Below are 27,692 nucleotides of genomic sequence, written 5' to 3' on the forward strand. Positions count from 1 at the left end.
TAACCATCAAAATTGTCTATTATAAAATTATGTTTTTATATATATTAAAAATTCATATTATTATAAAATATAAGCTTACAATTCTTATGAAATATGAATCATAAATAAATATAGAGAAATAATAGAAAAAGAGAATTTAGAGGATGGAAAGACATTACACAATCTAATTATATGAAAAATAAAATTAATTTTCTTTTTTCTCTCTCCTCAAATTTTTTCTTTTTCTCATCAATAATATGATGTCATATTACCCCTCTTTCAATTTCTCATTATTTATCACTCCCCATAAATATGGTAGTGATGTTATATATTTACTAGTGTTCGAGTGGGAGATATAAAATCTATCACCGCCATCCCCGGTTAGTTATATTTTCGGTCAACTACTTATTAAACCGCCGAAAAATCGTCCCAAACATGACAATTAGGATAAAAAAGGATAAAATACTGCTGTGCAAATTGTAATGGTCATCTTTAATTGAGACTAAACATATCTAAGCTTTGATTTTTAAAGATTAATTAATCATAGCAGCCCTTCTTCCATTTTGAACACCTAATGAACAAAATAAACAAATCCAAAATAAATTAATCTCATGAAATTAATCTCTATACATTAGGTATAATGAAAAAGAAGAAATTCAATAATAGAAAATAGATTACAATTATAAAGAAAAGAAGTGATTGTTTTGAGGGTAAATAGTAAATTTACGAAAAAAAACCCACGTTTTCAAGATTGTAACCTTATATAATCTATGTATCGAAACACTATCATGAACATGTTTTTTTTCAAATAAAAAAAACTACAAACCTAAATCAAATGTTTGCGAGATGGAATATAAACCAAGTATTTAGTTTTATAGAAAATAACTTTTTATGATGTATGATAGGATCGGTGTAACCAATAGAGACCAATGTCTGACTATTGATAACAACTCACGATAAACGATTCGATTTTAACTCTGTTAGAAGTTAAAATTTGTTTCTATTCTTCGCAAATTCTTCGAACTCTTAAAACGGTTTCAAGTGCGAAAGTGTTCGTCGAATTTGAAGCTTTGAACCAATGAAAGATAAAGAACTGGAAGTAAAGAACACAACAGGTGTTTATGGATGTTCAGAGCAAACTCTCCTACGTCACCTCTTCTTCCACAACCAGAAGGATTCACTAAATTCTTTGAATCAAATACAGTTTACTAATCTAGATAAACACTCTGTTGAACAAAACAACCTCTATTCAACTTACAATAATAAGAACAACATTCTCCCAGCTAGACAATTTTGATTTTTTCTCTCTTGAACTTGGAAGATGATAGAAATCAGTAAGTACAAGAGTAAGCTTGTAAGATAATAATGTGAGCAGAGTAACCGGTGATTCAACCGTTGTCCTTGAGCATCTATTTGTAGTAGAAGGACACAAATGGTCGAATCAACATCATGGGCACGTGGAAAGCGTCCATTGGAAGGCCGCCCAAAGGACAAGAGTACAACAAACTTTAAGCAATTGGAACGTGGCCGTATCGAACAGGTAGTGCGCCGAATATCCTTTCTGATATTGTCTTGTACTGGACAAACCGTTGGAAGGACATTTGTGTACATGGCGTTCGTTCATTGGATGCAATTAGCTTGCTAATCAGACTGCACATGAGTGAGTGGAGCAGAGTAGCAGACAACTAGTTGAGTGGGTAGACGTATGCTAACTTCATACGGCTGCTGAAGCGAGGCATTAAACGTGCTCCATTAGACTGCCTAGTCTAAGGAAGTTAGACGTCAACGTCTAATAGCGTGTTCCATTAGACCACACGTCTAATGGAGTTAGACTGCAGCGTCTAACTACGCATCCCTTCAGACTTGTCTGAAGGAGTTAGACTGCACGTCTAACTACATATCTGTTAGACTGCACGTTTAACTATGTATCTGTTAGACTGCACGTCTAACTACGTATCTGTTAAATTGCACGTCTAACTACGTATCTGTTAAACTGCACGTCTAACTATGTATCTATTAGACTACACGTCTAACTACGTATGACGTCTAATTAGCTTACTTAGACCACGTCTAAGTTAGTCAAGTCTGATGAACTTGCACAGAAACAATTTAGACGACTTAGCTTCATTCATATCTAAACATCATCAAAACTCAGTTTTAATCATAAATAAGTTTTAATGAGATATCTTCAAAATAAAGTTGGCATAGAGTGAATTTATTCTCATAATTATTTTAAATCAAATAATTTGACCCAACAATTTCCCCTTTTTGATTATTTAAGCTAAATGATAAAAATCCAGAAAACTTTTCCCTTTTTGATGATGTTAAAACTTAAATAAAAGATTAACAAAAAAGCAGTAACAAAATATTATACATTTAAAATATTTGGGGAAATGAATAACATAAGCGAAAATTTCCCAAGAACAAAAAGATTGAGTCTTTTCTTATCCCTTTCTATCATTAGTTCTCCCTGGGCCTAATGCCACTTCTCTTACTTTCCCCCTTTTGAACATCATAGAGAGAGAAAGATTCCTAATATGCCCTTTCATCCAAATAGGCTGCTCAATTTCTTCTTTTCAACCTGAGCCTACTTACCCATAGAACATAGTCGAGAACATTTTTGGTTTTTCAAGACTTTGGATGGATTAAAGTGGACACCGTGTCCAGCTTCAGAGAGGAGACAACAAAGGAACATGCTGAGAGGAGCATCATATCCATAGTGTTTATTTGGAGAAGATATCATCTTCACCAAATTATTGACAAGAAATTTCGACCAATTGATGGCTACACCCCTTGTGATGACCACCATTATTTCAAAGACTTTGTTGCAGTAGATGTAGGATGAGTCCTTGGAAAGAAGAGATTTTGAAATGATAGTTGTTGAGTAGAGTGAACTCAAATTTTAGACAGGAACTCTTTCCGTGAGAAGCAACAGGAAAGAGGTGCCCTTCAAAGGATTGGTCTGAGAAAACGAGTTTCATCTTAGACAAGATTTCATCGGAGGAGGAAGGGAACTCAGAGATCCCTTCAGATGGAAGCCTGGAGAAAAGAGCGAATGTTTCCTCGGTGAAACAAATGCGTTTACCAAGAATGGTTGAACGGATATACTTGTTATGGTAAAATCCGGCCGTTTCAAAAAATTCACGAACCGCCTATTCATGAAAGATGCAGTTTATACTCAAAAACTTCTTCAGCCCAGAAGTCTCTAGAGATTTAAACATAGAGACCATTTTTGGAATTACTAGGGATGAGACAGATGCAAAATCTATTTGGAGAGATTTTTCAGTGAGAGAGCCCATTTCAATAAGTTGAAAGAAGAACTTATGTTGTGTTTGGTATACAGGGTTGTCAGGTTAGAATTTTTATCAGAATTGGATTTAGATTAGAAATAGGTAGATTTGGTATTTTAATTATAATATTATGTTTGGTAAATAATTAGAAATAAACCCAGTAATAATTTTCCAGTGTTTGGTACATATAAAAACTGGACTTGGACTTGTTGTTAGATTACCAAAATACCCTCCTTTTACTTTATCACTCCACCTTGTTCCAGCCTTAGTAAACATATCCCGCCCAAAATATTGTGCCAGATTCACGGTGTGTTCCTTTCGCTCAGCTCAAGAAGGTCGTTCCTCTCCACGGTAAGTATTCGCTTAGGTGTGTTCCCTTCGCTCAGCTCAAAGAGGTCGTTCCTCTCCACGGTAAGTATTCGTTCAGCTCAGTTGTGGTTCTCCATACTTAATTTTTTCTCAGTTGTATGTTGTAACTGTTTAGGGTTTGTGAAAGCGATATCTACATGATGTATTATCAATTTTTCTTCTAATTTTACAATTAGGGAATTAAGGAAAATCATGAGTTCACATGTGGAAAGTGTGAATGGGAAGGTTTCAACCAGAACAAAAAGATGTTGGTCCGATGAAGAGGACGCATTGCTTATCCAGATTCTTCTTGAATTACATATCACTGGGAAGTACAAAGCAGATCGTGGATTCAAGCCATGGCTATTTCAGGCAACCGAAAGAGAATTTAAACAAAAGATGCCCGGTTGTGGAATTCGAGCTGATCCCCATATTTACTAACGAATTAAAACATTGAAAACACATTTCAACACAGTTTACGACATGTTGTACGGGTCAACAAGCGAATTTGGTTGGATCCCATCCGAAAATGTGTTGTTGCTGATAAACATGTTTGGGACTCTTATCTGCAGGTACTCAAACACTTGTAATGTTGTTATGTTCTTCATTGATAACATTATACCTTTTATATGTTTAATGTGTAATTTGGAAATTGTGTAGAGTCATAAGAATGCCGCTCCATTCAAGGACAAATCATTTCGCTACTTCGATGAACTTGCAATCATTTTTGGAGTGGATCGTGCCAATGGGAATGGCGCTATCGATTATGTCCGAGCTGAGGATGATGTCAATCGAGGGGATGAGCAGTTGGGCTGTAATCTTGAAGATGACTTTACTGACCATATTTCAACACCTGTTTCCCAGCCTACTACTGAAAGAAGCTCGCTAGAGGGAAGAAAACCTAGCCGCAAGCGAAAAGCTTCCAAAGATGTCGACTTGGTTGAGGTACTAAGGGACAACGCAACAACAATAGTGGCTGGCTTTGAGAATGCAACTGACAAGATTTGTAATGCAATTACCGACATTGAAGTGCGTAGGAAAAGGGGTTTGCTGAATGGTGAGCTTCTAAAGCTAGTTGGGTTGATATGTAGAGATCGCATGAAGGCATATCATGTGATAGGTTGCAGCAAAGATCTAATTGAGCTCTTCTTTGGTCTACCTGAAGAGCATAGAGAGGAATGGGTTCACTCGCTCATCCATGATAGCATATGAAGCATCACTAATCACGTTTTTTTGTTATAAGCTTCACCTTTTGATTAATGCAAGAACACTAATGATATCTTACTAATCACATTATTTTGTTATAAGCTTAACCCTTTTGATTAATGCAAAAACACTAATGATATCTTTATATTTGTATTTTGACAATTGTAATACTACTGAAAGCTGAAAGATTTTTGCATGTTTATTGTTGTTTCTTGCATTAGCAAAGGTTCTATATAGTTGTTATTGTTGTTAGCAGAGAACATTTGGTTTTTTTAACCATTTATGACTGCCTTTCATATTAATATGCAGATTCAGATTTTTCAAAGAGTGTTTCCAAATATATAACTGTTTCTTACATGATCTAAGAGACTAAGACAATTTATAAACTTTGTCTATAACTTATACAGATGCATTGCACTGAAGATAACTTATACAAATGCATCTTTGTCTATAATTTACCAATCCAATGCATCTTTACTACAAACCTATAATTTATACAGATGCATTGCACTGAAGATAAAAAATATTACAAACCTGAACATTGTGTCAATAATAGAACTATATGAATTATATGAATTTGTCATGTATTTGAAAACAAATATATAAAAAAGAAACATGGATAAGTGATAAAAAACAGTAATATATGCTTATATAAACATTAACATATTGTTCTTCAAAATATTTTCCCGTCATAAGTGATATGTGAATTCTTAACTTCACTACACTATAATTACTCCGAGAATACCAACAAGAACTGGAGATTTACAAGTAGAATTGAGAATCACAATAGCCTAAAGGACTCTAGAAACAGAACCTCGTCTAGAAAGGCTTCTACTTTCCAATTTCAAACATTATCCATAGTGTGAACTTGCCCACTCATTATACATGTTATGCGCTAGGTGTTCTCGAAAGGAGGTCCATGCATCAGATGTTTCAACCCCGGTTATGCTTTCAGAAAACTCTACATTGGGTTGACTTCCGCTCGAATGAATGTCATCTCCCAACAGATCAACCAACATGATTTTCTTTATATGATTATGTAACAAACAACAAGCCAACACTATTTATGTTTGGATTCCAATAGGATAGAAAGAAGGACTTCTAAGAATAGCCCATCGAGCTTTAAGCTGACCAAAACACCTTTCTATCACGTTTCTAGCTGATGAATGCTTCATATTGAAATATTCTTCGGCAGTAGTAGGCCGATGTCCATCCCTCCAATCATTCAAATGATATCTTTGTCCTCTATATGGTGCAAGAAAGCCCTCACCATTAGTGTATCCGGCATCAACAAGATAATACTGACCTAAAAGTATAATAATTCATCATTTTAGATAATGCAATTGCAATCACAATCACAAAAAAATTAATTACCTATAGAAACCTTTAGCCCATTTGGTCTCGAAATTGCATCACGCAAAACTCTACTATCAGCCGCAGATCCTTCCCAACCAGCCAGAACATAAATAAATTGCTCATCCGGTGAGCATACTGCTAAAACATTTTGAGCAATCTCCCCCTTTCTGTTCCTGTATCTAGGTTTGTCTGTTGAGGATACCCTAACATTTATGTATGTCCCATCTATGGCTCCTAAACAATTCTATCAGATCACACACAAAAAATCAAATTAGGTTTATATAACTATTGACTGTATAAAGATAATGTAAGACTAAAACCTTTTAATTATACCTTAAACCATTTCCACCTTTCATCTGTGGAGTCAATGGGAATTGGTTCTGGTATCTTCAACAAATCCTTGTGCAGTCGCATAATAGAATTTAAAACACCTCGAAAATGTCTACTAATTGTTTCACCTTATCGTCGAAATCTAAACTTTATCACCCGATTTTTGACATGATGGGCTAGAATGTGTAGAAAAATTGCAACTTGTTCATCAATCAACATGTGCTTTGTATCTCGCAACCTTCCTTTAACCTCAAGCATGGTGCATAATGTCTTAAAAGTATATCTATCCATTCTCAATTGCTGAATACAGGTTTCATCACTTTGGTATACTAATATATCCAAATGAGCCCGCCTAATGAGAAAGTCATGAAAGTATCTTCTCTCTAGTGATAGATTACGAGTGTTCATGATGACAATCACATATTGATGTTCAAGAAATAACAACAGCAAACGCAACATACACAACCAGTGTTGTATTAACAGAACAATTTTATTAGTTTCGTCGACTTCCATCTCAGTTACGTCTAATTGATTCATGCTTGCAACCAAAAAGTTTGAAGTAAAAAATCAATTGCAATTTCTTTGATATAGAAAGAGCTATCAATAATATATCGTAGAAACTCTAGGGTTCGACGATTTGGTGGATTCAGCGGCTAGGGTTGAAGAACAAGTTGAACAAGTCTTTAACGTTGTCTAAACTTGGGAAAAATGAGGTCTGGAGGAGGGGCAACAATGGAAGACAATCTGGACGAACAAATTTTTTGAGATAGAAAGAGCTATCAATAATACCTTGCAACAACGCTAGGGTTCATCGATTTGTTGTATTCGGCGGCTAGGGTTAATGAACAAATCGAACAAGTCTTCAGCATTGTCTAAATTTGGGAGAAAATGAGATCTGGAGGAGGAGGGGCAACAATGGAAGATAATCTGATGAGAGAACTGAGAAAGATTAGAAATAGAAATCCTTGGATTTGAAATAGGAAATGTATTTCAGGAAGAATAAGGAATTATTTTGCCAATAGGAAAACAACTCCAACTCTATGTTTAAACCAAACATGGAAAACTGTCCAATCAAATGAAAAATATTACCAACTCTATCAACTCAATGAAACCAAACACAACATTAGGGATTCAGAATATTTGGAGACAAGAGAGGATTTCTTAGAGAGAGAGCACTAAAAGAGATATTCAGACCCTTGAATATTACCGTTCTTTTATAGAAGAAAGTAGACGTTTATTCATTAAAGGTAGTAATTATATGAACCGTCAAAAACAGAAACGCATGTTTCCAAGAAGTGCATCACTTAATGATAAGCCGCAATTAAGAGTAATCATGAAAATGTGTCATTAAGGCAATACGCGCAGTAAAGAAACATCAGAGATTTTAGTCATTCTTTTAACATTGAAAGATACCTGTCTTCAAGTTATTGAAGAAATGAATTTTTAATTTTTGGCGGGAATAGTACATATACAATTAATGTAGCAGTAGACAACTGTTCCACTAGCCTGAAGATGAGCAGTCCAAGTACACATGTAGTTAGACATTTCAACTTACTGTCTACATTCTTTGCCTCTAAGTTGGATAGGCGTCTATTAGACGTCGACGTCTAATCACGCATGTCTTTCAGACAACCAAGAGTCTATTAGACTTCAGACGTCTAATTACGCATAAACAACACGTACTAGACGTGTGTCTGGTTAGACGTTAACGTCTAATCACGCCAGTCTTATAAACGTCTAAACGTCTATTAGACTTCGACGTCTAATCACATAGATTTTAAATCAAGACATTCCAACTTGGAAGCACAGACTGCTTAGGCAAGAGTACGTCTAAGTAGGTGCATTCCTTAGACTATTGATCTGTTAGACAAATTGAGACCTCCATCCACATGAGTCTGTCCAGTAACATTTAGGCAACATGTTCCCCTCAATTTATGCACGATCAAATGAGATAAATTAGTCAAGATCAACAAGACCTAAAATATTTCTAAAGTAAGAAAACTTAGTCCCGGGTAGTGGCTTCGTGAACATGTCTATCACTTGTTGATCTGTTGGAATATATTCCATGCGAATATGCTTCTGACTGACATGCTCTCGGATGAAATGATGTCTGATTTCGACATGCTTTGTCCGAGAGTGCAATTACTGGATTGTAGGTGATGACAATTGCACTTGTATTGTCACAGAAAATTGGAGATTTTTCTACTTTAATTCCATAATCCCTTAGTTGTTGTTGAATTCACAAGAGCAAAGAGCGACAGCTTCCTCTACAAGATATTCAGCTTCAACTGTAGACGTAGCAACCGACGTCTGTTTCTTGCTAAACCAAGAGATCAAACGATCACCAAGAAACTGACAAGTTCCACTAGTGCTCTTTCAATCAATCTTGCAACTTGCATAGTCTGCATCTGAGAAACTCTTTAGATTGAAACTGGAATTCTTCGGATACCACAGTCCCACATTTTGAGTCCCCTTTAAATATTTCAAAATACGCTTAGCAGCAATAAAATGAGATAGTTTAGGATTAGCCTGAAATCTTCCACAGACACCAACAACAAACTAGATGTCTGGCCGGCTGGCAGTAAAATAGAGCAAAGAACCGATGAGTCTTCTATAGGCAATGATGTCAACGCTTTGTCCATCTTCATCTTTTTCTAACTTGCTGGAAGAGCTCATTGGAGTGGCTAGTGCCGAGCAACTCTCCATCCCAAACTTCTTTAACAATTCCTTGGTGTATTTGGCTTGGTTGATGAGAGTCCATGTTTCAAGTTGGCGAACTTGAAGACCTAGGAAGAAGGTTAATTCTCCCATCATACTCATCTCGAATCTGTCCTACATCAGCTTGGCAAATTTCTCACATAACTTGGGGTCAGTTGATCCAAATATGATATCATCAACATATACTTGAACTAGAAGAATGTGAGAGTCTTTAACAAATCTAAACAATATTTTGTCAACTGACCCAATAATAAAGTCATGATCAAATAGAAACTTAGTCAAAATATCATACCATTTAGTGTCCTGACCCTTCTCTCAGTAATACTATTTTGCTGTGGAGTTCTGGCACTAGACAACTCGTGTCTAATACCAGATTCCTCGAGATATGAAGTTAGACGTCTATTGGTGAATTTGGTTCCCCGATCACTTCTAATTCGAATAATGCTTAAAGATTTTTGGTTTTGAATTCTTCTAAGGATCTTAATAAAATTCTCACCCGTCTGATCTTTAGATTGAAAAAATACAACCCATGTAAATCGTGAAAAATCATCAATAATAATTAGGGTGAATCTCATTTCTCCCAAACTCTTTACAGGAATTGAACCAAACAAATATGTAAAAGTTCCAAGCACCGGTCGGACTGATATTTCCCTTTACTTTTGAACGATGATTTACTCTATTTGCCTAACTAGCAAGCAGGACAAACCTTGTCCTTTGAAAACTTCAAGTTGGGTAAGACATAAACTAAGTTATGCGAACAAATGTTGTTAATGGTTTTAAAATTGAGATGATTCAACCTCTTATGCCATAACCAGTTTTGATCAGTTTTAGTAATCATGCATATGTGATTAGATATTTCAGTTTTCCAGTTCATTTTGTAAGAATTTTCTACCCTACTTCCGGTTAGCAAAACGTTGCCATGTTGATCCTTAACTAAGCATGCATGAGTTTGAAAATCAACAGAAAATCAATTATCACATAATTGACTAATACTTATCAGGTTATAACACAAGTTTTCAACAAGTAATATGTTGTTGATGGTTAGATCACCATGGATAATCTTACCCTTACCCATGGTCTTACCCTTGCAGTTATCTTTAAAAGTGATCTTAGGACCTAAGCATTCTGTTATATCCATTAGATGCCGTCTTTCTCCAGTCATGTGTCTCGAACATCCATTGTCCAAATACCAAACTGAGTCCTCTAGGCAGCTAATCTACACAAAAACATATTTACAAATTTTTGGTACCCACATTCACTTGGGTCCTCGATTAATCAGTCCCTTTGGAATCCATATTTGAGTTATTCTGATAGACTTCCTTTTTGTGTAGCAATAAGTCCGTATGATTTAGGCTTAGCAAACGCCTTCCTGCTAGCAGTTGTTCCCTTAACCTTAGAGAATGATTTTTGTTTAAAGCTCTTTGACTTCTTGTCAGGTTTTGGTTTGCCAGACTTGCTAGCTGTTTACTTTCTAGGTTTCAGCCAACTAATAGTTGGCAGAATATGAATAAATTCATCCTTTAATGTTAGATTCTCACAGCTTGGATCAGTTTCATTATCAGTTAAACTCCCTCTAACAAAGTTTATAGGCTTAAACTTGTCTGTTACCGAGTTCAACTTCTTACAAGAGTTGTCTGAGTCATTGTTATCAAATCCTAAACCAGATTTGCATCCGGCAGGCCTTAACACACTTATTTGTTGTCTGACAACGTCTCCAGACCTCGTTCAGAAACTAACCACATATGTCAAACGTTGATTTTCTGAAGCTAGAGTTTAAACTTTCTCTTTGAGCATCTCATTCTCAGATGAGAGTTCATCCACTTTGTTTTCAAAAATATTTTGTTTAGAAACTTGAGATGAAGAGAAATTATTGGCCTCATATTTTGATTTCATCTCATTAAATGAGTCTGATAACTTATTGTACTCAATGACCATGTCATTGAGTGAAATAGTTAACTCATCTCGTGTAAAACCTTTTGAGGAAGAGTTAAGTACCTTGGATTGGTCATTTGTCATCAAGCATGTGACAACTTCGATATCACTTTTGCTAGATGAGTCCTCTAAGTCGCTATCGATCCACTTGGACTTATTTTCAGCACATATAAGAACCTTCTGCTCTTTTCGGTTCTTCTTTGTTTGAACATTACAACCATATATTTAAATCAGCTTCTCCCAAATTTCTTTAGCAGAGGAGCAAGACTTGATTTCACTAAGTATGTTCATGTTGATCGATTTGCACAAGACATCTTTGACAACATTATCAAGATTGTTCATCTTCTTTTTTCTTCAGTTGTCCAGCTACATCTTAGCTTTTCAATCTTTATCGGACCATTAGTGCTGACATTCCACATGTCACAATCAAGGGCAACCAAATGAGATTGCATTCTCATCATCCAATACTCATAGTTTTCTTTTGAGAGCACGAGAATTTGGTTGATGACAGACATGATTCAGGTTCTTGTTGCTTGAGAATAGAAAACTTTGCTCCGATACCAATTGATTGGATCAGTGTAACCAATAGAGACTGGGGTCTGACTATTGATAACAACTCACGATAAACGATTCGATTTTAACTCTGTTAGAAGTTAAAATATATTTCTATTCTTCGCAAATCCTTCGAACTCTTGAAACGGTTTCAAGTGCGGAAGTGTTCGTCGGATTTGAAACTTTGAACCAATGAAAGATAAAGAACTGAAAGTAAAGAACACATCAGGTGTTTATGGATGTTTAGAGCAAACTCTCCTACGTCACCCCTTCTTCCACAACCGGAAGGATTCACTAAATTCTTTGAATCAAATACAGTTTACAGATCTAGTTAAACACTCTAATGAACAAAACAACCTTTATTCAACTTACAATAATAAGAACAATATTCTCTCAGCTAAACAGTTTTGATTCTTTCTCTCTTGAACTTGGAAGATGATAGAAATCAGTAATTACAAGAGTAAGCTTGTAAGATAGTAATGTGAACAGAGTAACCGGTGATTCAACCGTTGTCCTTCAGCATCTATTTGTAGTAGAAGGACACCAACGGTCGAATCTTCTTCATGGACACGTGGCAAGCGTCCATTGGAAGGCCGCCCAAAGGACAAGAGTACAACAGACTCTGAGCAATTGGAACGTGGCCGTACCAAACAGGTAGTGCACCGAATATCCTTTCTGATATTATCTTGTACTGGATAAACCGTTGGAATGACATTTGTGTACGTGGCGTTCGTTCATTGGATGCAATTAGCTGGCTTATCAGACTGCAAAGGAGTGAGTGAAGCAGAGTAGCAGACAACTAGTTGATCGTGTGTAGACGTATGTTAACTTCAGACGGCTGCTGAAGCGAGGCATTAGACATGCTCCATTAGATTTCCTAGTCTAAGGAAGTTAGATGTCAACGTCTAATAGCGTGTTCCATTAGACCACACGTCTAATGGAGTTAGACTACAACGTCTAACTACGCATCCCTTCAGACTTGTCTGAAGGAGTTAGACTACACGTCTAACTATGTATCTGTTAGACTACACGTCTAACTACGTATCTGTTAGACTGCACGTTACGTATCTATTAGACTGCACGTCTAACTACATATCTATTAGACTGCACGTCTAACTACGTATCTGTTAGATTACACGTCTAACTACGTATGCCGTCTAATTAACCTGCTTAGACCACGCCTAAGTTAGCCAAGTCTGATGCACCTGCACATAAATAATTTAGACAACTTAGCTTCATTCATATCTAAACATCATCAAAAGACAGTTTTAATCATAATTAAGTTTAAATAGATATCATCAAAATGAAGTTGGCATAGAGTGGATTTATTCTCTTAATTATTTTAAATCAAATCATTTGACCCAACAATGTAAGATATGATGAAAGAATGCATTTAGTATAACTTGTAAAATATTGTAAGATATGATGTACAACTTGTATATATATATTGTAAGTTTGTGGTCCTCCAAGAAGCAACAAGAAACAAGAAATCAACTCCACTAGGTATTTATGTTTATAAAATAGAACAATATAATAACATTGACAAGATACCACAAAAGGATAACCATTTAGAGAATTATTTATTACAAGTAGTAAAACAATAATTATATTTTAATTGTTTTTAGTTAATTTTTTCTTGTTAGACAAACACCTTCTTCATTTTATTTATTCATCTTTCTCATTGTAAAACACCTTGAAAATGCAGAACTAATCAATAACATTGTTGAAGGTAGAGGGTCTGACCGATTAAAGACTAGGCTAAGCGTTGATGAATTAATTGCCAATCTTGGGATTCTCAAGGAAGACTCAATAACACTTCATGATCTGATGATTAGTCTTCAAAGATAGAACATATATGATATTGGTGGTAAAGGATCATATCATATCTATCTATTGTAGAAGAATGTGCTCTTTCTTTCTCCCTCGGGTGCTTTCCTAAGCTCAATCAGGCCCAAATTTTCCGACACCACCGCTTGTTGACTCCTCTCTGTCTTTAGTGGGAGCTCTTATCAGACTACGAATTGCTTAATCAAGAAATTTATTCTTATTAAGCCCCTTCTCTCACATAAGGACGGTAAGGTCATTCAAATAGCGGATATATCTTAGAGGATATACTTTAGACTCTACTAAAATAACTTTTTCTAAGACTGCTTCTACAGGCGTTAAGAACTCTAAGAGGTCGGAGCTTTACTATCTATCTTTATTATTAACACTAAAGAGCATATAAAAAAACACTTATTTGAATGCAAGGAAAACTTTATTCCATACCTCCTTCTTTTGTCTTCGATTGCCCACGCTTAGCACACATACATGTTTTTATTTTGACATCTCCTCTCAATAGGTAAAAGAATACTAGCTAGGAAGATAATTGGCTACTTTCTTTTCTGCTTTCGAGTTTGATCCCTATGTTCTGCCTATTCACTTTTCCTAATGCTATCGAGAAGGGATTGATTCTATTCACAGATAGCTTTCCTTCTAGCGGCTATGAGACAGATTCACAGTAAGTAGATTCACAGTAAGCACAACTTTTGCTTATCCCCTTGTTATCATTTCATGCTTGACACACTAAGAGAGGAAGGATTTCCACGCAGGGTTGGGCTTCTTAGTGAGCCTTATTGTGCCTAAGTTCATAGAAGGTTAAGGAAGAGCAATACTTACCTTACTTACCATACAATAGTATATTGGTCCATTGGGAGTTACTACTGATTCCGGCTTGAGATTCCTAGAGTTCAAAGGTCAAAAAAGGCAACAAAGACATGCAATGAATCTAATAAAGAAGGTCGACAAGGTAAATATAGAGCTCCACACATAGTTTTTAGTAAATATAGAGCTCCACACATAGGTTTTAGTTCAGCGCAAGGCTAGCTCTCATCTATTATTCCTTATATGCTTTTTGCCTACCTTTAGGAACCTTAAAATTCATCTCGCGTCCTATCTACACACGTACTTGCCTCGTTCCAGTGCCAGGACCAATAAAATCCAAATAATTCTACCAATAAGATCTTAACAAGCCATTTAGTAGTAACTCTGGTTTATTTACCGATCGACGAGAGAGGTCATTCTGTAGCCTGACCTTATGCGCCTTATTTTCTTTTCTCTATGCGTATGTCTCGATAATCTTTTAGGATAGCTTCCATGCCCATCTTATTCAATTTGAATCTCATCTCTTACTATCTTGCTTGCCTGTCTTCGTCATCATACACTTGAGCAAACCTAACTTCTCTTGTATGACTAGCTCTTCTGATACCACATAGTATTAAGTTCAAGACAGGTTTTATCTCTAGAATGACACTAGCTAGAGATAAGGATCAATGATCAAACTTATTACTAAGAATTAAGCTATAAAATAGATTTAACTCATAGAAGGAGATCGTAGAAGCCACCATCCTCTTTTTATTTCCATGTGTTTTCAAGTAGTTAGGAAAGAGGTCAAAGATGTCGGAGATCACACATTCCTTTCTTCGCTGAGCTATTGAGTATCATTACTGACCAATCAGTCTTTCTGGAGTACTCTCTGTGCTGGATACTCAACCCTGAATTATTCTTTGTGTTTTTTAAAAACAATTTGGTTTAGCCTTATACATAATGTATTTATCTAAACACTATTGTGAACCAGTTTTTTCAAATAAAAAAAACTACTAACCTAAATCAAATGTTCCCGAGATGCTATATAAACCATAAGGCTCAAGATATAGGAGCATTTAATTTCATAGAAAATAACTTGTTGTGTTGTAAGATATGATGAAAGAATGCATTAAGTAAATATAAGTTGTAAAAATGAAGTTGTTCTAATTAAGTATAACCTGTTTTGTTCATTTGTGGTTCTTCAAGATACAACAAGAAACAACAAGAAACAACAAATCAACTTCATGTTTATAAAATAGAACAATATGATAACATTGGCAAGATGCCACAAAAGGATAACCATATAGAGAATTATTTATTACAAGTTATACACACTCATTTTATACCCCAATTTATAGTTTTAAATAATCTCGACGCAACGAAATTAATTTCCAAAATTCGTGCATTGATCTAGTGTATTTCTAAGTTTGAATGATATCAATACCTTCTAACTACTATTGGCAAGTCGTTGATTAATCTGGATTCGTTCCATTATTCTTGGATTAAAAAAAACATCTGATTCATCTGAAATATTTTGATAACCAAGTTCATAGTCATAGTTGCTGCTTATGTAATTCATATTATGAGTCTTCCTGGAGGTATTTTAGAATATGTATGCATGTTTGTGGATGTTTGATTTGAACAATAACATAGTTTGTGAGAAGGTTGTAAGTTGAACGATTTGTTTTCTGATTTTCGTGATGAGTATGGTTGGATGAAGTTGTACTGGTAATTGATAATGGAAACATGTTTTCCTAACTTTGATGATTACATACATGTAGTTATTTGATAATAATAATAATAATAATAATAATAATAATAATAATAATAATAATAATAATAATAATGGACTTATTTCCTAAAATATGGACACAAATGGGCTTAATTCATATAACTTGTACTTTTTTTTAGGGGCGTCACACAAATATCTTTTTACAATAAATGCATAAGGACTATAATGCTAACAAAACTGGGGGTGCCGCCCCTGCACAATTCTCTCCTTTCTTACCGTAGTCGCATCGTTTTCTTGTACGCAATTTTTTTTCTCTTGAAAGATCTCATTCTTCTTCAGTTTCTTTTTCATTTTATTTTTGATCTCATAGTCTAGGAGTTCATTTCTCATTCGTGTCATCCTCTTCGATGACTACATATTAAATCATGTGGTTTGTAGAAGTTGTTCGGTGAGATTCCTAGATGGCCTATCAGTTCATTGCCATTTAGCCTAATCTCTTATTGGTTAATTAGTCTTGCTTCCTTCATCAATGACATTTATTAGCTTGCATTTTTACGTTATTCTGATGCCAAAATCTTGCTCGATTTCTTCCTTAGCTAGTTCTTCAAAAGATACGAAAATTTACTATTTTGTTTTCAATTATATATATATATATTATAAAACTCTATTTCCTTTTGATTTTATTCTAAAGCAACAAAAGATCTATATAGGTTACAAGAAACAAAAGCAACAAATATCAAGTCAGAAATCTAAAACTCTGAAACAAGCACCACCTTTTGAAGAATTTGAATTTGCTCACGAGGAAACCGAGCAAGTTTTGGTTTCAAAATAGCGTGAAAATGCAGAACTATTCAATAACTTTGTTGAAGGAAGAGGGGTTGATTGATTGAAGACTGGACTAAGTGGCGATGCATTAATCGTCAATCTTGGGATTCTCACATAGACTTTAAAGATAGAACATATATGATAGAGGTGGTTAAGGATCATATCTATTGTAGAAGATTGTGCTCTTAATACTTTGAAGATTAATAGATATTATTTTAGGAATTATTTTGATATTGATGATGGAACTTTTATAAAGTTGTTTTTATTTTTATAGTTGACATTGTTATATATTTAATGTTAAACAAAATGTAATATTTTGTTAGTAAATAAGTGCAACATAAAATTATGTCAAATATTACGAGTTTGTGAATTTATACACTATTTTAATTTTTTTAATTTAATAAAATTTTATAAAAATAAAGTGAGTTTATATTTATAAATTCTTAACAAATATTTTAATAAAACTAAATTAATTATTTTAATTGATTGTAACTATAATATTTTTTTATATTTTAATTCTATTCTTAATGATATATAAATAACAATATTTTATAATAAATATTATTTCAAATTAAGCTTTTATGATTTACAAGTAAATTTTCGATTTGAACCAATAATTTTTAATAAATTTTTAATTTTAACAATTTTGTTTCGTGTCTATTTTTATTTTTTTCAAATAGGGTATACAATAATTGATAAGAATTTTCAATTACATTAATTTTTGGATTAACAGCCATCTGTGGATCTATATTTTTGGAAGTTCATATAAACTAAAATTTATACATAAGATTGAGAATTTATTAGAATAAATTTTAAAACAACATATGAATTTGCACCATATATTTAATTATATTGAAAAGGGAACCAAAGATACATCAAATTGGCACTAAATATTGTGATTATTGTTGAACTTGGTAAAAAAAAAAATTACCTCTTTACATTTAAGTGAACAAGTAATTTGTATTGGATTTCCAATTCTCAGGGTCGATCCTGAGTCTTACCATTCTCATTAGGCTCTATTTCGAAGGGTTTTTACTTTTTACTACCATATCTGTCACATTCCGTTGTACCATATTTTCTAACAAATTAACGTTTTATATAATATATATAAGTTTCATCTATAATAAGTGTACAAGGAACACAATGCTAACATAACTCTAAAGTTTGGGGCGCCACCCTCACACAATTACCTTATTTCTCACTGTAGTCACCTCATTTTCTTTTAAGCGTCTCTTTTTGTTTTCAAAAGTTGTTCTTCTTCTTCCTTTTCTTTTTCATTTGATTTTTTATCTTATAGTTTAGGAGTTTAATTCTCATTCATGACATCCTCTTCGATGATTGCTACATATCAAATCATGTAGTTTGTTGAGTTCTTCAATAAGATTCCTAGATGAGTCATCAGTTCATCGCCATTCAGCCTAATCTTCGATCGGTTAAATAGACTTGCTTCCTTTGTCAATGACATTGATTAGCTTGGCATTTCTACCTTGTTTTTGAGCCAGAACTTGCTCGATTTCTTCTTTAGCTAGTTCTTCAAGAGGTATGATGATTTATTATTTGTTTTCAATTCAATGTACTTCTATATATATTTATATACTATTATAAAACTCTCTTGCTCTTTGATTTTATTTTAAAGAAAAGATCTATATAGGTTACAAGAAGCGAAGACAATAAATATCAAATTATAAATCTGAAGCTCCTCGGTAACAAAACGCTGACTTTTGAAGAACTTGAATTTGCTCACGTGGAAATCGAACAAGTTTTGGTTGCAAAACATAGTGAAAACTAATGCAGACTAATCAATAGCATTGTTGGAGGTAGATGGTTTGACTGATTGAAAACTAACCTAAGTGACGATGAATTAATCAGCCCTAAAGAATACAATACGTTGTTCTATTCCATCCAAAATGTAAACTATAAATAAAAGATTATAGCATTGAGGTCCACTAATATAGTCATTAATTTAGCCACTAATTTAGAGATCTGAAATATATTAATTAAACAAACCAGTTATAGAAAACCCAAAATAATTTTTAATTGATTACATTTAGGTAATTTAGTCATTAATTTAATCACTAATCTAGAGATCTCTAATATATTAATTAAGCAGACTACTTATATAAAAACTCAAGATAACTATTAATTAATTATATTTAGGTACAACTCGGAATTACAGAAGAACACAATAAAACTTCATTATCCAATCAGTAGTCTTCGAAGAAGAGAGATATAAAACATATATGATATAGGTGGTGGAGGATCATATCTATTGTAATTGTATACTTTGAGCATCAATATTAATAGAGGTTATTATTTTGATATTGGTGATGAAACTTTTATAAAAAAAAAAATTATTATTATTATTTTGAGTAGATGTTATAATATATTTAATGTTTAACATAATACAAAAATTGGTTACTAAATAAGTACAACATAAAAGTATGCCAATATTTTTTAAAGTTAAATTAAACTAGCTTAAGAAATTAAATGTCAAGTACAACATAAAAGTATGTCAATATTTTTTAAAGTCAAATTAAACTGGCTTGAGAAATTAAATGTCTAAGAACAAGTACAACATAAAAGTATGTCGATATTTTTTAAAATCAAATTAAACTGGCTTAAGAAATTAAATGTCTAAGAACAAGTACAACATAAAAGTATGTCAATATTTTTTAAAGTCAAATTAAACTAGCTTAAGAAATTAAATTTCTAAGAACAAGTACAACATAATAAAAATATGTCAATATTTTTTAAAGTCAAGTTAAACTAGCTTAAGAAATTAAATGTCTAAGAACTTCTTTAAAATAAGTCTCCATAAATTGTGGTCGTCTTGAAAGTCTAGTTAGGCTTTGAAATTTGCTCGAAGTTATATTCATCCTTAATAAGATATATGTTGAAATTATGTAACATTTTAAATTTAAGAATGAATAAGGTTAGATGTTGATTATTGGAGTTGAGATTAATATGGAATATATTTTATTATTATCTTCATAATCTTAGGATTAGTTTAACTTTTTTTATTGATGAGTTTTCCATAAGAAATAATATTTTTTTTAAATTATATTTTTTTTACTAAAGAGTCATAATATTTTTTTAATTTAAAAAAGCAAATAGTTATAGTGATCAATCAAGTTTTTTTAAGAATTAGGTTTGAATTTTATAGAATTCTAATATAATAAAACAATTATTTCATCCACTATTTATCAATCAAATCATATCACTTATTAATTAAAATATCTTCTATTTTTTCTAAATTATTTTATTATTATTTATTAATACATTTAATTATGTTTAAAAAAAAATATCTCTTTAAAATCACTATAAATCAATATTTTTTAAATAATTCATAAATTATATTAATAAAAAAAAATCAATATTGAACTAGACCTTAGTGTGGGTAATAAATTATTGTTGATTGGTAATCAATTAAATTATATGATCATGACAAAAAAAAAAAAAAAAACAAGAACAATAACCTGGAAAAAAAATTTCATCTCAAGATTCAAAGCAACAAATAAATGTAAAATCTTATATCAAGTGCAAAACAAACTTACACTAATTCAATCATATTGGAATTACAATACAACTAATATCTATTATCATTCAATGCTATAATCTAAACTTCTAAAATAATTGATAATCCAATTTCAAATCAACCAAAGCATGCATACAACAATTCACTTTTTGATTGATCTAAAGTAATAACAAATGTAAACGCGAGCCAATAATACTTTTTATGTTTAATTTTTTTCTCATTAAGGACAAACAATTCATAATTAAATGTATAAAAAAAAAGTTCAATCCACGAATTTGTAAGCAAGAAAATTTGACATGCCCTATTTTATAAATAATATATATTATTATTTTTAATAATATTAAAAAAATATTTTAAATTTTTAAATTTAAAATAATATAAATAGAGATTAAAACCAAATTAAGGGTTAATTATAGTGTAATTAAACATTAATTAGAAAAATTAAATACAGATCTAAAAATAATTTGAGATTAAAATTTATTTACCCAAATTAAACCTAAAAAGGAGTTGAAATTATTTAATTGTGATTTTAAAGATAAATTATGTTTAATTTATTACTAGAACAATTAAATAAACTAGGAAAAATTTCGTACTATACACACGGATAAAAATATAATTAAAATAAATTTAATAAAAAATATATATGTATTTAATGTTTAAAATTTTTAATAAATCACTAATAAAAATAAAACGCTCTTATTCCAAATTTTATTTACTTCGGTAAAATAACTTATATTCTCACATATTTTTCTAAATGAATCTCTCATTTCGTGACCTTACACTTTCACTTTGATCAATCAAATATTTGATTCATATTATACATTAGTTAGTTAAAAAGTTGAACTTATATTGTTAAAATATTCCGCATTCATCAAATTTAGTGTTGAATTTAAATTATAAAGTGTTATTAGTCTAGTTGGTTAAAAGGTTGTACTTGTTTTGTTAGGTTGCAAGTTCGAAACACACATATATCATTTTAAATTTTATTTTTAACCGTTTTAATTATATATGGGCGGGTAAACCCACAATTCGACTCAAGTATCCATTTACTCTCACAATTCGACTCAAGTATCCATATCCAAATTAACCACAACTCTTTACCCGGCAATTCGGACACTTTAAAAGTTAAGCATCATTATATATATATATATATATACCATAAAATACCCAAAAATAAAAATAATGAACATAATTTTTATTATGTTTCCAAAAATATTTTTTTGGAATTTTTGGTGAAGAAAAACGCAAAAAGGGATTAAAATTTGATTCAAATACCATTTTATTAAAAATAAAACTGATAATGTGGTATAGCCGAAATGATTAATAGGTTACATCAGGATTCTCATCCATCGAATTAGTGCTGGATTTTAATCTAACGCCCAGGAACACGTCACACAGTCGTTATAAGCCTGTAACGGAGCCAACATGTGCCCGCTCCAATGGATCAACTAACAGGATGGCTAAGTCCATTAGCCCTAGATTGCCCACATGTTGACGAACGAGGACAGAACGCCAAACAACACCACAGAACGATGTTGTTTTGGGTCTTCTTCTTCGCTGAAACGGGACACTTGCCGAAATCGCGACTGATCGGAGGCGATTATTCTAGAAGGTCTAGTTCTTTCGTCTCTCAACCTTATCCTCTGATTTTTTCACCATCATGCACGGCTCTTCCTCGCGATCATTATCACTAAGTCTATTAACCCTATCTTATCCTAGAACTAGGCTGCCATGAATGAAAATAAAAAAGGAGATAAGAATGGGAGAAAGCGAAATTCAATCCAAATTCGATGAGGGAACTGACCTAGATTGGGTATAAATAGTCCATCATCATTCTTCTATCAAACCATTAAATAATCACAACATATTACACTACATATCGAAGAATTCAAATTCCGCCAAGAACAGTTTTTATAAAAACTTTCTCTGATGATCTCATCTTCGATTCAGTCATCAGAAAAGCTTCCAACACATCTAAGGAGTGTTCTCCATCTGTTGGTATACTTCCATATCATTTGTATATCGATTAGTGATTGAGAATTTGATTTTTTTCAAAATTTTCAAGTTTGATCGGTTTGATCTGTTCTAGGGCTTAATTATGTGTGTTCTTTGTTTAATATCACTCCCTATATCATGTATGAATTTTCTGTTGAAAGATAATTGATTAATTAACCTAAAATAAAATTTTCGAAAAATTAGTTTGAAAATTTGGATTTTTTGAAATTGATGTTCTTGAGCTTTTAGGCTTGAATTTTGATTCAAATAATTGCCTAACATGTTTTAAACATGTTAGGATGAATTCTAGATCATTGTAACATCATTTCGATCATGTTTGATCAAACTGTATTTTTAAAATTTTTAGTTTGAATTTCATCTTTAAAAATGGTTCCTCTGATGATTTGATATTTTTGTTTTAGTTGTGTTCGACTATATTTATCATTTCAAAGTTAATGGAACAAAAATCAGATCTTGAAATGTGTTAGGATCGGGTACAACAATAGCAGGAGGTTGAATATTGTTGAACTCGAAATGACACTTTCAATTCGATTTTAATCATATTAGGGATGAAAATTTATTTCTATTCTTCACAAATCTTCGCAAGCTCTTGAAAGGATTCAAGTGCGGAAATGCTTGCTCGATTTGAAGTATCAGATAAATGATTGGAAGATGCAGAAATTAAATAACACAAGGCGTTTTATGAATGTTCGAAGATAAAACTCCTACGTCACCATTCTTTTGTTTCCAAAAGGATTTTCACTAGAATCTTTGATTCGTATAGCAACTACACAAACCCAGTCAGACACACAGGACATGACAACTGACTGTTAAATTCTCTTATCACGAATAACACGATCGGCACGAACGACACGATATTGGAGAATGGGCATACTTACATAGGATCAAATTGCATGAAGCTGAAAAAGTGGTCAGAATAGATGAATCTACAGAGTAGACCAAAGGAAACTGCCCAGATTTGGTTTAAGCTCTGGAATATTCCAGCCCACATGTACAATGCTGAAACGATTAGTCACTTTGCAGGTACAATTGGGAAACTATTATATATGGACCCAATAACTGAAGAAGGGGAGCACTTGTCCTTTACTAGAATTAGCATTGAAGTGCATCCTAGGAGTGTCCTGCCAATGAAAATGGCAGTTGTTGACAGAAAAGAAAAGCACAATGTCATGGAGATCTCTTATGAATGGAAACCAAAAAGGTGTGCTTTCTATAACACTTTTATGCAAAATAAATGTGATAAAGCTAAATAAGAATAGTAGAAAATCCAGGAAACAAAAAAGAAAATGAAGGAAACAGAGGAGGCTAAACTCAAAGATCAAACATTTATAGAAGAAAGCAAGAAGGATTCTGAGAAAATGGAAAGCAACGAAAGAAAGAAACTAAAGGGAATAAAGGTGAAGAGGAAAAGAAAATTTTCTGTAATGCAAAGGATTAGGTCTAAAATGGAAGATGAACCTCAAGTTGTTGTTGAGAAAACTCAAGATGAAAATACCAAGAATTTCAAAGCTGAAATAGAGAATTCTAAAGCCGATAAAGAAGATTCCAAAACCGATGTGGAGTCTAAAGCTGAAGCTGAAGATAAGGAAAACAATAATACATAAATTCAAGTTGAAGATAACAAAGGTAAAGTCCTGAAATTCTCAGAAACAATTCTTTATATCAAATTAGAACGGGCTCGTACAAAGAGAGAATTCAAAATGAGAAAACAACAATACTCATCATCCTCTTCAATACAATCTCCTTTTATCGTTAGAAGAAGAGGAAGAGGAAGAGGAAGAGGAAGAGGAAGGGGGAGAAGGCCTCTCAATGAAGATAGATGGCATACGAAAATCCCAAGTTGGGATGATTAGGTTTGAACGTAGTCTTTTCTATTTGTAATCTCTATTTTTTTAGAATGTATGAATGTTACTAATCAATTTTTTTAGGGTCTTTTGATTGTCATCCTTAATCATAACTAGGGTTTGTCTAGCTTTAATTTCTAACCCTCCCACTTTTGAGATTTTAATGAAATGATTTTAACCCCCAAAAAAACAGCTGACTATTACTGAACTCTTAGCTAACACTCTATTGAATAGACAACCTCTATTCAACTTACAACACTGATAATACACTCAGGTAAAACAATAGATGAATTACATAATGATCATAGAACGAGAATAATCACAGCGCTATAGAAATTCTTAATTCGTGTAGAGATGTTGTATAAATCGAGAGATCGAGAGATTCACCATTATATTTTGATCACCTTTTATATTGAAGTCGGGAAACAGTCAAATTCGTCTATTGAATAGGTGTCAGATTTCCGTTAGACGTATGCCAAGTGTACGGGATCGTACATCAGAATATATTCGTTGGATCGTGACGTACCAGATTGTACTGTAGAAATTTTGGTAGATCGTTGTGTACGGGAAGGTACAAGACGGGTTGATGAAATATTTGAGTACTTGGCAGTTAAGCATATGAAGCTGATTAGGCACACGACTGATAACGAATACAAATGTTCATTATTATAATAAGTTGATTAGATAAGCGGACGCTTCTTCAGACGGCTTCTGAAGCAAGACATCTGCTCACACTTCTTCAGACCAGAGCGTCTTTAGATCTTAGATGCCTGCTCGTGCACTTCTTAAGACTAACATGTCTGTAAAAGTTATACTTCTGCTCGCACACTTCTTCAGACTAACATGTCTGTATAAGTTAGACGTCAGTTCGCGCACTTCTTCAGACTAACACATCTGTAGAAATTATACGTTTGTTCGCGTACTTCTTCAGACTAACACGTCTGTAGAAGTTAGGCGTCTGCTCGCGCACTTCTTCAGAGTAACACGTCTGCTCGTGCGTCTTGAGATATATCTGCGCATAGACAATTTTACAACTTAGTTTTGTTCATGAGCACATCATTAAAACTATGTCGTATTGATTTAAATGTATTCTCCTAAGTTTATTAAAACATATTTCCTTAATTAATTATTTCACTTTTAATTAATTTCCTTTTTTCTTTATTTAACTTAATTTAATAATTTCTCCATTTTTGATGATGTTAAAACTAAGTTAAAATTAAGTTAAGAACATGGAATTTAAAAAATAGTCAATATATTTATATAAATATGAAAAGCATAAGATATACAAGGTTTTAGATCCCCTTTTGGTCATGAAACTTCAGCCATCAAGGCCTTTATCGCCGGAGAGGAGATGTTCCAAGCCTCCACTCATTCCTCGTCCTCTTTGTCCTCTTGCACTTCCTCCACCACGTCCTCCACCGCAATATGCACCTCTACCTCGAACACCTCCTCGGCTACCTCCTCGTCCTTCTTGGTCTAGCTTACTTATGGAACGAGTGCCCCTAGAGGAAGTTTCCCCTCGATTGCTACCTTCCCCCTTTTTAAAATTATCAAGGGCGAGAGCCGCATCTTCTTCAACTTGGAAGCGTTATACAACTGCTTCAGCATCTTCGATTCACTCAGCTTCTTCTATCTTAAGGGATTGAGAAATTTCCATAAGTTGGTGGACGATAATTTTTATTGAAGACTTTGTCTCTTTGTGAAGATCGAAATTATTATTGAGCAGAGTGGTCTTCATCTTGGTCATCTGAATTATGAGCTTCAATACATCACACGAAGTCCTCAAAATTTCTTTGTTTGCATCAGATTGAGCCAGGGCTACTTCAGTAGTAGCTTTTGCGTTCGTAGAGGTTTGCTCTTCAAGACTCTCCAACTTATTAAATATTGTCTTAATTCTCTACTGTATAGGCTCAAGAGCTTCTAGAATGAAGTTGCGAAGATCTATTGTTCTCTGAGAGGACTCGTCAAGGGAATTGGGAGCCAAAGAGATAATGAGTGAACCAACAGGGATATATTAAAGAGGGATTTGGTGAAAGCTTACTTGAATAGATTGCACGGGAGACGCGACTTGAGGCACATTAACCATTACCCGCGATTCGTCGTCTGCCCCTTCAATTTCTTCACGCAAGTCCTTTAGAAATGTCGTCGATTTTTCAGAATGAAACGATTTAGATGAAATGGATTTCTCAGATGTAGCAAAGATTGAACGCTTGGACTTTGGGGAGGCTGACTGCTTCTCTTCAGACGCCTGCCCGTCTGATGATATCGTCTGAATGGACGAGGTCTTCTTTGAGACAGGGGTTGAGCTCTGATCAACATTCTTAGAAAGTCCCCCCTCATCAGACGACTTCTGCTTAGACGATCTTAGATGCTTAGGAGTAGATGAGAGCTCCTTCTCTTGATCTAGGGAGATGAGCTCCTCAACAACTTTTGAATGTTGTTCATCAGCAGTCTTTGAGGATTGCTCCTTCTCAGTAGAAGGAACTTGTTGCTGAATAGTAGGAATAGATAACTCCTTTTCAACGGAAGGGAGTTGATGTTGTTCTTCAGGCGCAGGGATGTGCTGCTGCTTAGTAAAGAGAAGGTCAGGCAAACGCATCTCCTCAACGGATTGAGCAGTAGGAGGCAGCAATTTCTCAATGAAAGTAAGCTCCTCTTCAGCATCCGAGTAGTTCAGCTCGGGATTAGATGCCTTATTGCGGAGTTCTTCAGTTCTGGACGACTCCGTGCCATGAATGAAACGTAGAGCTGTCGAACTATAAGAATCCAAGATTAGTTACAGACGACTGTTCACTTTGCCGTCTACCAAGGCCGTCCTCTCCGGGGGATTATAGTTAGCTTACTTGTCTTATATAATCAGAAATAGGGCACACCCTTTGGCGATTACAGTAGAGCTTCATTAATATCTTGGGTGTGGGTCCAAGAGAGGACCGATTTCTCCAACTTGAGTAGTGTCTTCCATTGCTTACTCACATTAACACCTTTAATAATGTCACTAAACTTCGTATGAAGCATTGTTTTAGTTGTGTTTGACTATATTCATCATTTCAAAGCTAATGGAACAAAATCAAACCTTGAAATGGTTTAATTCAAAAGATCCCAAATTTTGACCTAAAAATAGTTCTTAAAAATTGATCTTTAAAGATAGAATGATCGTGATTAGGGTTAGGGCTTTTGTTCTCCATAATCATATGAATCATCTGTAACTTACAGATAATGATTCCATGATTTCTATCAAAAGTTATGAGATCTGCAATTTCTTCATACCAAATGAAGAACTCGGTCCTATGACCAAAAACTTGTAGAACTGGGACCGAGAAATAAGACCGAGAATCTTCGGTCAGGACTTTGACCAAGGATTGATGTTCTTGAGTCGGGACAAAGACCAAGAACTAATGTTCTTG

General features: G+C 33.5%; 2 protein-coding genes across 2 annotated transcripts; both read right to left on the reverse strand.

Annotated features, from left to right (window-relative positions):
- Nucleotides 1–5,887: 5,887 nt before the first annotated feature.
- LOC124944959 (protein ALP1-like) lies at nt 5,888–6,593 on the reverse strand. Its single transcript, XM_047485308.1, has 3 exons — nt 6,513–6,593; nt 6,198–6,423; nt 5,888–6,129 (listed from the first exon to the last, which is right to left on the reverse strand). Exons 1-3 carry the CDS (start codon nt 6,591–6,593, stop codon nt 5,888–5,890), a joined length of 549 nt encoding a protein of 182 aa, XP_047341264.1.
- Nucleotides 6,594–25,606: 19,013 nt separating this feature from the next.
- On the reverse strand, nt 25,607–27,303 carry LOC124944961 (translation initiation factor IF-2-like). The gene is made up of 3 exons (XM_047485311.1): nt 27,176–27,303; nt 26,330–27,044; nt 25,607–25,825 (listed from the first exon to the last, which is right to left on the reverse strand). The coding sequence occupies exons 1-3, from the start codon at nt 27,301–27,303 to the stop codon at nt 25,607–25,609; spliced, it is 1,062 nt and encodes a 353-aa protein (XP_047341267.1).
- Between the last annotated feature and the right edge of the window lie 389 nt (nt 27,304–27,692).

This window comes from Impatiens glandulifera, chromosome 7, assembly GCF_907164915.1.
Source record: "Impatiens glandulifera chromosome 7, dImpGla2.1, whole genome shotgun sequence".
Classification (NCBI taxonomy): Eukaryota; Viridiplantae; Streptophyta; class Magnoliopsida; order Ericales; family Balsaminaceae; genus Impatiens; species Impatiens glandulifera.